Source organism: Crinia signifera, chromosome 12, assembly GCF_055691185.1.
Source record: "Crinia signifera chromosome 12, ASM5569118v1, whole genome shotgun sequence".
Classification (NCBI taxonomy): domain Eukaryota; kingdom Metazoa; phylum Chordata; class Amphibia; order Anura; family Myobatrachidae; genus Crinia; species Crinia signifera.
In genome coordinates this window covers 35280662-35297848 of record NC_139228.1, presented here as the reverse complement: position 1 = coordinate 35297848, position 17187 = coordinate 35280662, and the positions used below count along the sequence as shown (strand labels likewise).

The 17187-nt window shown below is 42.1% G+C and overlaps 1 protein-coding gene across 2 annotated transcripts in view; it reads left to right on the top strand.

Moving 5' to 3' along the window:
- Positions 1-17187, top strand: part of ESR2 (estrogen receptor 2) — a 97691-nt gene that overhangs the window by 62676 nt on the left and 17828 nt on the right. For both annotated transcript variants that reach the window (XM_083167331.1, XM_083167330.1), the window contains exon 4: positions 1158-1274. In XM_083167331.1, coding sequence (XP_083023457.1) covers positions 1158-1274 — 117 coding nt within the window. The remainder of the gene's footprint in view (positions 1-1157; positions 1275-17187) is intronic.

Sequence of the window (17187 nt, the reverse complement as noted above, 5' to 3'; positions counted from 1 at the left end):
AACACAGTGTTGTATTTTACCTGGGAGAGTCCTGCAACCTATAGGTAAACACCGCCACTGGTTGAATTAAAGTTGGTAGGGATATAAAGCCAGAACCCTGCACATTTTGCCTATTTTTTGTGAAAATGTCTCCACAGCTGTGTTCACCAGAGATATATATATATAATATGAGATTGTGTGAGCTCCTATGCTCTGACCAATCAGAGGGCTCCCATACATTTTTATGACAATGCTCGCAAGTTACTTGCCATCAGCAAAAAGATCCCTATGAGAGGAGGTCATGTCACATGGTTTTTAGATGCTCCATGCATTAATTGACCCTTCCCAAAGCATATACTGTAAGTAAGCAAACAATATGGACTGAGGGTGTTTGGGAGTGTTTACTTATTAAAGGATTTTTTTCTACAGTGTGTGTACTGTATGTATTGTACAATTGTTTCGCAGGTGCACTACAGGTGCCAGAGGCACCTGTCTGCAAGAGCATGCTGACACTTGTGGTATCACAGTTCAAAACCTGCTTATTAATAAATGTGGAATTTCTATATAGGGTAAAATAGGTATTGCACGTTCTATTTTATGTTGTTTCTCTGCAGAATTGCAGCGTTATTTAGCTCCGTAAAACATTTCCTCCCCTAGTTCTAAGCTGCAATCTTATCCTCTGTGTGATAGCGTTACATTAATAACAATACAAATTATATCTGAATGGTTATTGTTATATGTGCAACATGATGTTTGAATGAAGTGTTAATGTCTCTTAGTGCTAATCCGTTTAAAATGTTTTAACCCTTTGCAGTCCAAATTTTTATTTTATTTTGCAATTCAAGCCGTCTGGCTTAAATGTTTAAATTGTGATTTTTTTTTTATTTTTTATTAAAAAATGGTCTACATGGAATGTTGAATGATGTTAAAGTTCTTATTTTAAAGTGGCTTGCCATTTGATCTGCTATTAGGGCTAGGGCTGTTGAGCCTGACTAGACTTACCTGAAAGGGATAATGACATCATCACATGTGAACTGACATCACTAAGTGCATGCCTTGATTATTACCATATTGTTGTAACAGCGATAGATTTTGACATACTAGGCATATTGAATAGTGTTGGTTATTAAGCTTCATATTTGGCAAGATTGTCAGTGATATTGTTTATTAAATTACAGGGCACAATGATTACATCTGTCCAGCCACAAACCAGTGCACTATAGATAAAAACAGACGCAAGAGCTGCCAAGCGTGCCGACTGCGCAAGTGTTTTGAAGTGGGGATGATGAAATGTGGTAAGAATACCCCACTCTCCTGTACGTTGTGTGCCTCTTTATCTCTCCCGCACAAAATGGCATTTTCTACAAAGTTGTTGTGAAACTACAATTCCCAGCATGCCTTGCAACAGATTTTCTATTAGGGAATGCTAAAACTGTGGCAAGGCATGCTGGGATGTGTAGTTTCACAACAGCTGGAGACCAACGGGTTGGCCAGGCCTGCTGTAAATGATGAAGTTCTGTCAGAAACATATTCCACTATTAAGATGTAGGTGTGTAGTTAATTTTAAGTGTATACAGATGTGTCCTTACTCACAGTAGCTTTGCTGAAATCATGATAAAGACCCATATATCTGTCTTGGGCCACAAATGGAAAATAAAACAGTGGCACGGCATATAATAGGCCATTTTCAAAACTGCAATTCACAGCACGACCACAGGGTGGTCATAGAGCACTAATCTGCTCAGTCTGTGAGTTCAATACTGTGAACTTTGTGAAATGTTTGGATGCAGAGTTGAATAAATGAAGCATTTTAAATTATAAAAATGTATGTATTTTTCAATTTTACATTATTATTTTTTGTGGGCTCTTTTTAATGTGCTTTAAAAGTTCTTTCATTTTCACTATAGGCACTCTTTTAATTTAGAGATAATACATTTGTTCACTTGCAGGCACTGCACCAGGTCTGAATGGGAGAACTCAGATTGGTCAGGGATCCCCTGCTCTGACCAATTACAGCACTCCTATTCATATTGATGTGAGTGTCCGATACCGAGCTGTCAGTACTATCAAGCTCCATATGGGAGAGTATTGCAGCGTTTAACATAATTTATTTTCCCCTCCAAAATGAATGTTTCACCTCAGGGCCTTTGGAATTGGTAAATAAAAGATGGCTGAAAATAGTTTGCATGCATTAAAGTACTGTGCATTAAAATGTTGTATGTGTCTTTATTTTCATTTTTTCTTGGCGAACCACAAGACCCAGCTGGGCCTGGTGTCAGGGTAAGCTCACACTTGTGGTTGGCAAGTAGGTCCTGGCAACCAGGTTTGACAACAGGAGCATGCTGGAACTTATAATTGCTTGTGTATTGTAAAATTCTCCCTAAACTTTAAGTTCTAGCCAATGAGGGGCATGCTGAAGAATGAGAACCGTGATCTCACACAGCCAATGAGACTTGTTGGCATAAAGAATTATACCTCATTTTATAGTTTTTTGTTGTTTTTTTTGTACATGAGAGCCACAGAATTTCTCTGTGAGGAGCTCATTGTATGGTGAAGTAGATGGACCCTTACTTTACACCCAAATGGGCAGCCAGATCCTCCTCGAATCAAATCTATGACACATTGGTTAGCCAGGCTTCACAGTGACAGGGGCCTTGGCAATGTGTGCTCCATCAGTCAGCGCCAGTAGAAGTGGGGTGATCTGAGGAGGGTGCAGTCGAAGCTCGTCCAACATCTTGGAAGGACAATAAGGAGATGTAAGTGTGTTGTTACTGTATACACTGTGTACAGTATGTAATGTTTATTATTAATATGTACATCATATAGCATATACTGTAAAGTACACACTCTACTGCCCCAGAGCAGTAATATAGTTTTTGCATGCAATATATTTATTTTATATATATTACCTGTGTTCATTACATCTAACATCACTGTGTGGCGGCGAAGGAGTCCTTTGGTGAAGATGGCTTTTTTGGGCCAAGAAAAGCCATACTCATTGTATTCAACGTTTTGCAAAAACCCACGCAGAGTCCCTTAAACGGTGAGGCTCGTTTTGATTACAAAGAAAAGAGAGCCAGTGGGCGCCTTCTGTACACTAAAAAGATTTAATCGATATACACATAGATACAATACACAAAACACAGATTACATATGACGAATAGTATGCATGCATGCAAACAGAATAAAAATGTATATTCTGTATAGAGATATTCTAAAAATTGAGAAAAATAATAAAAATGAAAAAATGGATATAAAAACTGAACTGTAGCAAATATTTACCAAGTCCTGATTGGATGGTGTAGGGGCCAATATTTATAGTCCCATCACGGGTTCAGACCTCTCCAGAGTTATAATAGGAAGAGCTGTATAATAATGTGCAGAACGAGACGGGTTAATCACCTCTTGCCGCTCACTATTTGGATGCCTGATAGTTGTTAGTGGCACCTGTGTTGTAAATAGCACTTATTCACGCAAGAGTGACACTTCATATCTTGTGTTAGACAGGGCTGAATAGTTGTCACTACAGCATCCCCTGGTTTTACCTTTCCACTGGAAATAGGCTTGCGCCTCAGTTGTAATCCGCCGGCGTCTGCCGTACCACCTCTGTTGCCGGCGTCTGCCGCGCCGCCTCTGTTGTTTGCGGTCGGCTGGGGTGATGTGTATCACAGTGGTTGAAGGTACCCACTTGCGGGGATCAGGTCCTTGTAGGGCAGCGTGATTAGAGACCCGGAAACAGGCTTGCGCCTCAGTTGGTAAATTACCGGCGTCTATCGTGCCGCTTCTATTGTCGGCGTCTGCCGCACCGCTTCTGATGTCTGCGGACGGCTGCAGTGGTCAGTGTCACAGTAGTGGAAGATACCCTCTTGCGAGGATCAGGTCCTTTATAAGTGAACGTGACTTGGAGGCCGTAGGTTAGTGTCGGTCAAAAAGCACAGCGGCAGTGATGTGCCCGTCGGGTCCTAGGCTGCAGTGTTCAGTAAGTGACTCCTCAAGAAAACTAGTTTCGCCACGCTCAGGTGGCTTTTTCAATTCAGGAATGAGGAGTTCCATGCTGGGGGCTGTTCTTATACCTGTTGGCTAATTGTCTGCAGGTGTATAGCTCGTTAACATTGTCCATGCTGTTGTACTAACTTTGCTACAGAAAGTAGCAATGGTATGCCATGATCGTAATACAATAAAGTCATATAACTTTAAGAAGAATTTTAACATAATCAAAATCCATACATATTATTATACTGACAGACTAGTACAGTAATTCATTTTATTAAGTAAGCATTCCTATTTTTAGTTATCAACATACAATCGCACCCTCATGCGTGTGGGTGCACTTCATCAGTTTATAGTGATCGATTTATAAAATACGTGCACCCATAATGATGCACTAGTATGTTACCACCTAGTGTAGTCTTTTTAGATATTTATTTATATTTTATTTTTATTTTTGCACCCTCAGGCATATGGGCACGGTTGATTTGTTAGGAATCACCACAGGTTGCTATTAAATGGCTTGTGCTGCAAATGGTATATAAGTACCTTTATTCTTTATTATTTATTATACATATATATGAGCATGATCTAATATTTTATTGGACTCATCTTACGTTACTTCTAGTAGGGAGACTTCTAATTCAGGAATTGGCAATTTAAGCCGGACCTATTTCTGTCGACATAGCAGGAGTGGACACGGGGATTCAGTGTCGACATCCATATAGTAGCACTAATTCTTAATCTAGGGATTAATACTCTGTGTCTAATACATCAGAGCAATTACTATCTTTGGGAGAAGGAAAGAATAAATGGGAATCTACAGGATTTAAACACTTTAAACAATTTAAAGGTATACATATCTCTATTTTCTACAGAGTTATAGACATTGGTTTTCAGCAGATGTTAGATATAGAGTGTGATACCACATTAACCGTGAGATCACTTAGGGAGTAGCATATCCCGGACGTGTATTTATCACAAATACACATCTAGTTGTTATATACACATCGGAATGAATGTAATGGATCAGGAAATACCCGAGAGTATACAAATTATGATTATAGTGCAAGTATCCGAGAAGGGGGGGGGGAAGGGGGGGGGGGAAGGGGGGGGGGGGGGGAAATAACCCGAGTAAAGGAAGAGAAGGGAAAAAGAGGGAGCAAAGTCCAATGCACAGTTGATCTAGGAGTCTATCGTGGATCCGATAGTGGTTGATAGTACAAGGATTGGGGGCATGGAGATACTGCGATTTTAAATAAATTCGAGATCTATAGTTTCATTTAAACCATGCGGTTTTAGTGTTTGTAACTTCAAAATCCAGGCTGCTTCCTGTCGGCACAGGTTCCTGAATCGATCTCCTCCCCGACTAGTTGTGGCTATATGTTCCAGGCCTACCACTTTTAAACTTGAAGGGTCACTAGCGTGAGCCTCCGCAAAGTGTCGGGGGACACTATGGTTTGTACATTTCTTTAGGATGTTCCTCCTATGTTCTAAAACTCTGACCTTGAGAGGTCTAATGGTGCGACCTACATAATACATATTGCATGAGCAGGTAAGTAAATAAATTACGTAGTTGGTGGTGCAATTTATAAATGATTCTATATTAAACGTTTTTTCTAGATTTGAGGATGTGACTTTCTGTGTCTTATTGATTACATGTTTACAGGTTATGCATTGTGTGTGATTACATCTGTGAAATCCTACTATTTTGGGGCCTGTGATTGTGCTTTGTACTCCTACCTTCCCAGTATCTGATTTGAAGAAACTGGGTGCTAGTATGTTTTTAAGGTTTCGTGCTCGTTTGAAGATGATAGTGGGTTCTTTTTCTAGATTACTCATGAGGATTGGATCTGTGCTGAGTAGTCTGTAATTCTTTTTAATTATATTAGATATCTTGTTAGCCGCCACATTGAATTTTGAAATAAAACATACCTTACCAATCTTATTGTCCTTCCTTTTACCACTATCTCTCTGCTTGTATTTTTTATCAATTGTTGTCCTCCTATCTAAATTGCCAGCATACTCCAGGGCCTCATCCAATATGGCCTGAGGATACTCTCTACCTTTAAATTCCTCCAACAATTGATTGGTCTGTTCCAGGAATTTCGTGTCAGACGTACAATTACGCCGGATTCTATGTAGTTGGCTCTTTGGCACATTGTTGAGCCAACTTTTTTTGTGGTTACTTGTATATGGTATAAAGCTACATACGTCAACTGGTTTCTTGTAGCCAGCAACTGCCAGTGTTCCCTCTACCACCTCCACCGTTACGTCAAGAAAACTTAAATGTGTAGGATGGTGAGTGCATGTGAAGTATAAACCATACGTGTTATTATTTAAGTGCATAACAAAATCATTAATAGAATCAGTGCTCCCGTGCCAAATAAAGAACAGGTCATCGATATAGCGACAATATAGGACCAGGTTCGTCGCCCAGTCCCCATTCCAGATATACTGGTCCTCAAATTGACCCATGTAGATGTTAGCAAAGCTGGGCGCGAACCTGGTCCCCATCGCTGTACCGAGGACCTGTTGATAGTGACAGTGATCAAAAAGAAAGTGATTATGAGACAGAATAAATTTAATAGAAGCTAGAATAAATTCTCGGCTCCCCTCTGAGATCCCCATATCTCTCCTGAGTGTTTCCTCCACTGCCAGGATCCCATTATGGTGGGGGATGTTCGTATATAATGCCTGGACATCGCATGTCACCAGTTGGTACTCATGCTATACCCTCCACCATTTGGATAAAGTGGGTAGTGTCCTTGATATGGGATCTCAGAGAGGAGGCGTGTGGCTGTAGGTAACTATCAATAAACTGTGACAGGTTAGAAGTAAGACCCCCAATACCAGAAATTATAGGTCGTCCTGGTGGATTGTGTAGTGTTTTGTGAATTTTAGGTAAGTGATAGAAAATTGGGGTGACGGGGTGGAGGGGGTAGAGGAACCAAAATTCGTCTTTTGAGATGACATTCTCAGTTACCGCGCTTTCCAGGAGGATTCTCAGTTCCTCCTGGTATTGCATCATGGGATTACTTTTGAGAATTTTATAAAATTTACTGTCCGCCAGTTGACGCTTAGCCTCTCCTACATAATCCTTTGTGTCCTGGATGACCACACCCCCTCCCTTGTCTGCCGCCTTGATGACAAGGGAGGGGTCCTCGGCCAATTGTTTAAGTGTTTTTCTTTCCTCACTTGACATATTAAAGAGGCCCTGGTTTACTTTTGTCTCACACAATTTCTGGAACTCTTCTAAAGTACTCCTATAGAAGGTGTCAATGGCACTAGTTTTGTGGTGTAAGGGAAAGAATTGTGACTTCTTTTTAAATATTTTGCGATTCACATCAAAAATTTGCATGGTCTCGCCGTTAGTACCCTCCCCCATACTCTCCAGGAGTAGTTCGTCCAGCATTTCTACTCCTATGTTATCAGTGTAATCCAGACAGATATCTGTGATTACTTCAGGGTTGGTTTGAGGTGTGGTTGCAAAGAACCTCTGCCTACATAGTGCCCTAACGAATCTGTTGAGCTCTATGAAGAGCTCAAAAAAATTTGGTGTAGTGGTAGGGGCGAATTTCATACCCCTGGAGAGTATGGCTTCCTCAGTAGTAGTTAATTGTTTGGATGATAGATTGAAAATACCTACGGGTTCTACTTGAATCTTTGGTTTTTGTTTCCTCTTTCCTCCCCTCCTCCCTCTAGGTCTGAATCCCTTGCTCTTTTTGGGGTTCTTGATAATGCCTGGTAACGGTTTGGGTGTTGGTAATAATTCTCCGGGGTTTCGGGGGTAGAGTGTCACTCTTGCGTGAATAAGTGCTATTTACAACACAGGTGCCACTAACAACTATCAGGCATCCAAATAGTGAGCGGCAAGAGGTGATTAACCCGTCTCGTTCTGCACATTATTATACAGCTCTTCCTATTATAACTCTGGAGAGGTCTGAACCCGTGATGGGACTATAAATATTGGCCCCTACACCATCCAATCAGGACTTGGTAAATATTTGCTGCAGTTCAGTTTTTATATCCATTTTTTCATTTTTATTATTTTTCTCAATTTTTAGAATATCTCTATACAGAATATACATTTTTATTCTGTTTGCATGCATGCATACTATTCGTCATATGTAATCTGTGTTTTGTGTATTGTATCTATGTGTATATCGATTAAATCTTTTAATGTACAGAAGGCGCCCACTGGCTCTCTTTTCTTTGTAAGCACTCTTGTTAGGGCGGCATCCCTATACCAGAGGGCAGCATTCTGTACCACACAGCACACGTGCCCCTAGCGCTCAAGAAAACCCCAAAGGCTCGTTTTGATGGCCGCACTCGTCGTCTCCACCTTGCTGAAACGGCGAGGAAAGGGGACGGCGATGAATACTCTGATGACGAGCTATCGGCACTAGTCGCCATATAGCTCGCCATCGGCATTGAATATACCCCTAACTGTATATAGAGGTGCAAAAAAAGGTATGCTACACTCATTCACTTACACCCACTCTAAAGCTAGTATCTATATAATTGTTGGGCTGCTGACCTGCCTAGTGCCTGTACAGGTATGTAAGCAGGAGCATTAGACAGTGAATATTAATGGTTGGATTAGGAGTTTGCATTTTATAAGCAACTCAGTGATCGGATAATCGCTCCAAGGATCTTAGGTGTCAATTATGGGAATCAACCAACATCCCCTTAAAATTGAGCGCAGTGTTTTTATTCAAAATAGACCATTTCAAAATAGAAAGTGAAACTGTAGATTTTTAGTTCCATTCTTAGGGCGAATTGATTTCTATTTGAAGTTCAAAACCTGTTCAATCACAATGATTAGAAGCAAAAATCAACTATTGTCAGGGCCGGAATAAAGCAGGGGCAAAAGGGGTCAGTACCCCTAAGCCCCCCTCTAGCTAGGGGCCCCCTGTGGTTGGCATGTATTTAAAAAAAAAAAAATATATATATATATATATATATATATTTTTTTTTTAGCTAACGGTTTTGTGCATGGGAGTGGGGTAGTGCTGCAGCTTCACCTATCTGCCAATGTGACAATGATTAATGGTGCTGAGCATGGGGTGCCAAGGCACACTGACTGCACAATTGTGCAGTGCATTACTGGGAGTTGACGAAGTCCCATGACACTTTGCACAAGAGGGCAGAGGCTGAGAGGTGTGCTGAGCTCTGATTGATGGAGCCCATCACATGCTTCTCAGGCCCATGGAGGACAGCAGCAGCAGCCTAGTCATGGGAGGGTTTTTAATCAGAGGCAGCACTGTGACTGTGAGGTCTCCTACAGTCCTACAGAGTAAGGAGCAAAGGGACAAACACAGGCTTTTCATGTGGTATGTATGTGTGTGTGTGTGTGTGTGTGTATATATATATATATATATATATCTCCCCCCTGCAGTTACCCACTGACCAAGTTTATACTGCCTTTACTGTTTTGACAGTGTAATATTCTCCCATGCAGTTTGTGGCCAGTAATGTCAAGTGCAAGGGGGCCCCCCTGTTTAAAGTGCCCCGGGCCCCCCGAAGGCTTAATCTGGCACTGACTATTGCTATAACAATGCAACATTATTGGCCATAACATGTCACATGGTATTCGAGTGATAGGTCGCAAGTGTCTAGATAGACAGTCATTAGGACCACAGTGGTGAAATTTGTATTTGCTAATTGTCTTAGGAAGAAGCGAAGGCAGAGCATGAAAAATATAGGGCATACTTGCCTACTCTCCTGGATCCTGCGGGAGCCTCCAAATTTACCAGGTTGCCCCTTGCAGCCCTGGAAAAGCGGCCACCCCTCCCCCTCCTTTATTCCGCCCATTCCGAGTGAAGTGGCCAGAATGGAGAGTTATAAATGGGTAATTTATAGTGGATATGGGGGCGTGGCCTACTGATGTGATTTTATGGTAATTGCATCATTCAAATTCATTTAAATATGCACAAAAAAAACACAACAATTATTTATAAGGGGTAAGGCCTAATGACACAACTTATCAGGCTCGCTCCCAAAACAGTCTACTGTACCTGCTTCTTCCAGAGAGTCGCTTTACAAAGGCGTTTAGTATGATAGGGAGGCTGTCAGGAGAAGGTAGAGACCTAAGAATAGGGAGTATGACAGAAGGAGGAGAGGGTGGGGAGAAATCGGAGCGGGGAGATCAGGGACTATGATAGGAGGATAGGGAGCATGAAAGGAGGAAGTGTATAGGAGAGAATAGGGGGTATGACAGGAGAAGGCAGAGACGGGGATAGGGAGCAGGACAGGAGATAGAGAGGGGGGATAGGGAGTATGACAGGAGGAAGCGGAGACAGGAGAATAGGGCGTATGCTAGGAGGATAGGGACTATGACAGGAGGCAAAGAGGGGAAGATAGGGAGCATGACAGGAGAAGGTGGAGACATGGGCATAGGGAGCAGGACAAAGCGTATAGGGGAGGTTAGGAAGTATGACAGGAGGATAGGGAGTATGACCGTATGAAGCGGCGAGGATAGGGACTATGACAGGTAAAAAGGGGAGGATAGGGAGCATGACAGGAGAAAGTGAAGAGGGGAGGTTAGTGGGTATGACAGGAGAACACAGAGATAGAAGAATAGGGAGTATGACAGGAGGAAACGGAGAAGGGTGGATAGGGAGTATGACAGGATAGGGAGCATGACAGGAGAAAGTGGAGAGGGAAGGATAGGGACTATGACAGGGGAAGGCAGAGACAGGATGATAGGGAGCATGACAGGATTAAGCATATAGGGGAGAATAGGGAGTATGAAAGGAGGATAGGGACTATGACAGGAGGCAAAGATGGGATGATAGGAAGCATGAGAGTAGAAGACTGAGACAGGAGGATAGAGAGCAGGACAGGAGAAAGCGTATAGGGAAGAATAGGAAGTATGACAGGAGGAAGCAGAGAGGGGGAAATAATGGGGAGGATGACAGGAGGAAGCGGAGAGGGGAGGATAGGGAGCATGACAGGATGAAGGGTATTGGGGAGTATAGGGAGTATAACAAGAGGAAGCAGAGAAGGGAAGATAGGAAGCATGGCAGGAGAAACCAGAGATTGGATGATTGGGAGTAAGACGGGAGGAAGCGGGAAGGCTGGGACAGGGGGTACTGTATGACGGGAGAAATCAGAGAGAGGAAGATAGGGAGTATGACATGAGGAAGCAGAGAAGGGAATGTTGGATGTGGTTTAATAGATCTACAGCAAAGCGATAGACAAGTCAATAGGTTGACCCCAAATAGTCAAAATGCAAAAAGTCTACATGAAATCGGTACACTGCATAAAAGGTCAACATAAAAATGGTTGACTAGTGTTTTGGGTCATTTTGTGTGTTTGGGTATGTGAGGTTACACTATTAGTGGACGTGTACCCTCACAGGGACACTTGTGTTGACCATTGAAATTTGGAACCTGCCGACCTTAAGCGCTGTTTGCCTTTTACCTGTCAACTTTTTACCCATTGACCTTTTGCATGTTGACCATTTGGGGATGACCTATTGCAGGCCTGTCCAAACTATGGCCCTCCAGCTGTTGTGAAACTACAAGTCCCATCATGCCTTGCCACAGTTTTACTATTAGGGAATGCTAAAACTATGGCAAGGCATGCTGGGATGTGTAGTTTCACAACAGCTGGGGGGCCACAGTTTGGACATGCCTGACTGTCTTACATTTTACTAGATCTATCAAATAATTACCTCTAAAAACACGTTACTCGTTAATTAAGGTAGCTTACACATACATCATTTACTTCATACAGTTATTTTACATTACTCAAATAATTAAGTGTATGTTCTGTTTGTTTTTCAAAACAATTTAATTTAAAAAAGCTTTGTTTGTTTCATGCAGTGTTTAAGAGACACCCTCTGGCAACCATCCAATCACGGAGAGCAGAAGACAGGTAATAAATGTTCTTTTTAAATAAACTGGTAAAATTAGATTAGAGTGTTTTATTACTTTAAATTTGCATTAAAGTACACACTGCACCCACAGCCAACAATGCCACATCAGCCAGCCAGCAGTTGCCCCTGCAGAAAGTGATGCTGATGTAACAAGCAGGTGTACCAAATCTGCAGGTACAAATCCTATAAGATATAATGTACAAAATCAGTATCTAACATTTTCCAACTATTCCATTCATTTAAACTCAGCAAGAAAAGGTTGAAGCGAATGCATAAAGTTAATTACCTACTACCTTTATGAAAACAAATAGTGCAATATACATCAATGAGGTAATGAATGTTTTCACATTATGCAAGACATCATTTGTGTTCATTTTTTTCCTACATCTTTCCATAAATATTAACCTTCAAAGGTTACATTTTGGGGTACACCGTACTTATGTAGTAGCCAGGCGCCCGCTAAGCAATTTGCTTAGTGGGCTATTCTGCGTAACAAAATTGCATCGCATGGGCCTTTTTATGGGCCGTGTGATGCGATGCGGTTTTCTATGTAATTTAATCACTGCTCTCTTGGCCCCGGCGGATCACATTTTATGCGATTTCTATAGGGTGCGATGCCATTACATTAGCTATACACTTGAATGACATACAATGAGATTTTAGGTACCCCCCACTATCCACGTCACCCCAAAGCATGGTGAGTGCAGCAGAACATATCCTCCCGACCTTTTCATACCCCCACTATCCACGTTGGCGTGGAGTTGATTTTATATAGTCTGGCGAGGTCAGTGAGCCACCGAGCCCGAAGCGTGGCGAGCGGATGCGGAATACATGTAAATTAATCCACGGGGATCGCTGTGCTCGCCACACTATATAAAGTCAACTCCACTCTGACGTGGATAGTGGGGGAATGAAAAGGTCGGGAGAATGCGTTCCGCTGCCCCTCGCTGGGCTCGCTGCGCTTGCCACGCTTCGGGGTGGCGTGGATAGTGGGGTGGGTGCCTAAAACCTCATTGTATGTGATACAAGTGTATAGCTAATGTAATGGCATCGAACCCTATAAAATCGCATGCGATTTTGCAGGAGGTGCGATGCGATCCGCCGGTGCCAAGAGAGCAGTGAAGAAATTACATTAAAAAAAATCACATCGCATCGCACGTCCCATAAAACGGCCGATGCGATGCGACACGATTTCCCTAAGCTAGCGTATGTATGCTAATTGGGCGCCCGGCTACTACATAAGTACCCATTTTTGTATACCGTAGAGAAGCATACAGCGTTGCACAGCCTTGGGTAGCAAATACAACAGCCAGAGGTGTGGGTGTACAGTTTATTTTTATTTTTTATTTTTTTCGGAATCCTATTGAGGTTTCAGCCAGTTGCACATGGTTTAGGATAGAAGTGGATATTGACCACTTGTACTTTGGTTGTATGTATACTGTATATGTATGCTACTATGTATGTATGTATGTATGTATGCTGCATGTATGTATGCTATGTGTGTTTTATGCATGCTGTATGTATGTAAAATCACATTAGGGTTGAGTTAATTAAATGATTTAACAAATATAGCAAGCTAATTTATAAATAGATTTAATTTAGTAAATTATGTTCTAAAAATACAATTGGCCCTTGGCAGAAAAATGATTCTCTACCCCCTGGTTTAGAACTTTAAACAGACCTTTTTGAAATGTGTCTATTCATTTCAGGGCGGTTTTGAAATCGACTGATAGTAAATGATCATTTTGTAGGGAAAAAAATATTGGTTAATGCCGTATTTCAGTTCCATTTCAATCTAAAGTCTATTTTCTGCCAATTTTAAGTCGATGAAGTTAATTTCGGCTTTAGTAAATACCTCATTTTGAAAAACAATTGAAAATAGACTCAAAATGTCCAAAAAAAACAAAATCCACTGTCAGTAAATATATAACCCATAGTGTTTATCTGCAAACAGTATACCTAGCTCTGTTTTCTCCCTTTCACTGTATAGATCATTGTACGTTCTATTTGTTAAATAGAAAAAGGCGTATTTAGTGAAATAATAGCATCCAGTGTGATTTTGCAGTGTAAATGACTGCCGCTTTAAAAAACCTGGAGATTTCTTACCAAATCTCTCACTTTCTGATTCTCTCATCCAGGGCTTAAAGTGGTCCTGGAGAGGTGGTGGAACTCCATTCCCCTAACACCGACCCCCCTCCTCATTAGGCAGAGCACAGACCAGTGCCAGGGAATTTGTGCCCTACCTCCCAAAATGGGATAATGGTCCCACAAGGAGGGACAATCAAGTAGCACAATCATATACACATTACACCGCATGAAGTGCTCTTGATTCCTATTAAATCACACCGTAGTGCCCCTTATACACATAATGTCGACAGTTGTGCTTCACTCCAGAAGCTCACTCTCCATGTCCCTCAGCAGCTCTATGCCCTGTGTCCCTCCAGCAGCTTCCCCACCTCTGTGTCCCTTCAGCCCCCTTTCACCTTGTCTACAGCATGCACAGAGCCTGCTCCTCTTAGTAGCTCTTCTTCATTTCAGCGGCGGTGATGGCATGACATCATATGCGCCGTGCCAGAAGAAGAAGGAGAAGGTGCTGGGACAGACTTTTCGGTACTTCTTTACTTTCACGGCGCCAGCATGGCGCCGTGCTACTTCCGGCTTCTACGCTCGCCACAAACTATGTAAAATAAAGGAACTTAACGCCATGCCAACATGGATAGTTCATACCTCCACTATCCATGTTGGCATGGAGTTGATTTTAAATAGCGTGGCGAGCGTAGCGCGCCACCGAGCCCGCAAGGGGACTCAGACGCACGGCGCCATGCTGGCGCCGTGAAAGTAAAGAAGTACCGACTTTTCTGTTGGAATTACTGTTCGGGGCTGTGGTAGAGGTGGAACTCAGTTCTCCCTACCATTAGAGGTGGTGGAACTCCGTTCCATCCAGTTCCCCCTCACTTTAACCCCTGCTCTCATCCTATTAAATTTCACCCATTGTCTTAATATGACGGGTTAATGTGGTCTCTGGTACTATCAGTCCATTAATGGTGAATATTGGTAGTTCTATGCACAAGTATACCCAGAATAAAGGATACAGCAGACCAATACAAGGGGTCTATACATGCTTAATGATACTAACAGGACATAGGTTGTAACAGGAGTATATACACTCATTGAAAGTGACACAGATTGTTGTTGCTTTATATGTGTACAACTAGTCATACACATAACAATATACCCCTTTATAATATGTGCAGATATAGAGCCCACAACTAAAGGCCCATACACACTTGCCAATTTTCAGCGCAAAATTGCTCAAAACGGGCGTTGTGCTGAAAATTGACCAGTGTGTATTCCTCAGAGATGGACGGCGCTCCCGCATCATTGCTAGCAAACTCGGCCGTCCGCTACCAGCAAGTCTACCGATGATGGCTGTGTTTTCAGCCATCATCGGTAGGTGTGTACGGCTACCGGGTTGAAAGATGACAGACTTTCAGCCCGGCAGACCACCCTGCTCCCAGAGCCTGCTCCAAATGGAGCTTACTCACCATGACACCGCCCGCGCTGGCATAGGCCAGCAATGTATACAGTACATTACTGGTACCACCCTCTGCCCACCAATGATTATTAGCCAGTAGTATATATACATTGCTGTATAGGCCAGCAATGTATATATTACTATTACCACTGCCCACCAATGTATATTATTTATGGAGGTAACATATACATGGCTGGCGCAAGCAAGCCATGTATACATTACCGTTGCCACTGGCCAAATTTTTTTATTTTGTTATGGCGATACATTGCTGAAGACGGTGAATGGATTACTTCTACGTGCACGGCTGCAAATAAAATCATAGCCATACACAATCAGAGACAGTACACTTATCACACAGGGAACACATACCCGCCAAGCTGCACAGTGCCTAGGCAGCCATCCGCGGTGCCACTGGTCATTGCAGCAGCCAGGTAGGTAACAGTATGAGCAAAGACAGCACAGTTGTAGCCGGGACAGTACAGTTATCACACAGGAGACATGGGATACATATTGCTGAGTGCTCAGTTCCTAGGCAGCCACTTGCAGCACCATCTTGAAGGCGTCATCAGGCCATCCTCGTGTAGGGAGAGCCAGCGTGGGTAGCACAGGCAACGGCCCACTGGTGGTGCGGGGTTTACCTGATTGCTGGGCTCCGAATATATGCAGCCCAGCGATTACTTCTGAATCAGGCCCCAAGAACAGAAAATGCACTGAATACAAAGGCCGCTGTTACCACCCTTGGAATTTAAACCCAGCACATTCTGTAAATACTCTTTTATATGAAAGATTTTCAGCAAAGTCTTTCGCCTCCTGAACATCTCTTGCTCTTTGGGGGAAATAGCTCAGTGTGTACGCACTACTTTGATGAAAGATGAGAGATTTTGGCAAAGACTTTTGAAATGAAAATCTTCTAGTGAGTATGGGCCTATAAGTATCTCCTATATAGAGGAATAATTCAGCAACTACTGTAGTTGATATTGTGAAACAACGTATGTGCAACAATTGTTGCCAATTCATTTAACACAGAGACAGAAGTGTCCGAGGGAATTGAAGACTATTAATATACAAAAGTGAAACACAACATTATATAAATTTTTGTTACACTCCAGTTATACAGTAGCAGGCAGATGAAAATAGTCTAGCACAATTTAAAGACATCATCATTATTAATAATCCTCTTAATAATTTTGCTGGGAAGCAATTATATCACATTGAAATATAATAAGCTGAGACCATAGGAGTGATGTATTAGTCTAAATAAGAGATCAGCACAACTGAACGCCCACGCCCGCAAACTTTGTAATCAGATCCCCATTGTGTTTGTTCCACTTGTTTGTTGTGTGTTCTTTTATACTTTGCATTTTTTAACACTAGACCAGTGGTTCCCAAACTGTGTGCCGTGGCTCCCAGGAGTGCCTCGGGACACATGCAGGGGTGCCCTGGGTTGATGGTCCAGAACCAACTCAAATTATTAATGGTTAATTATTTATGAGCAAAACCAGTGCTGGTGGCTGCCAACCATAACATGTGTACAAACAGAAGAAAATCCTGCCCGTTATCACATAACAATCTTTATTAACCCTTTGCAGTCCAATTTTTTTTGCCAATTCAAACAGTCTGGTGTCAATGTTTAAATTAATTGTAATTTTTATTTATTAAAAAATGGTCTACATTGACTGTTGAATGATGTTAATGTTTTTATTTTAAAGTGATTCACCACTGGATCTGCTATTAGTGCTAGGGCTGTTGAACCTGACTATATGTTGATACATAGGGCCTTATTCTAGTTCACTCTTTCTGA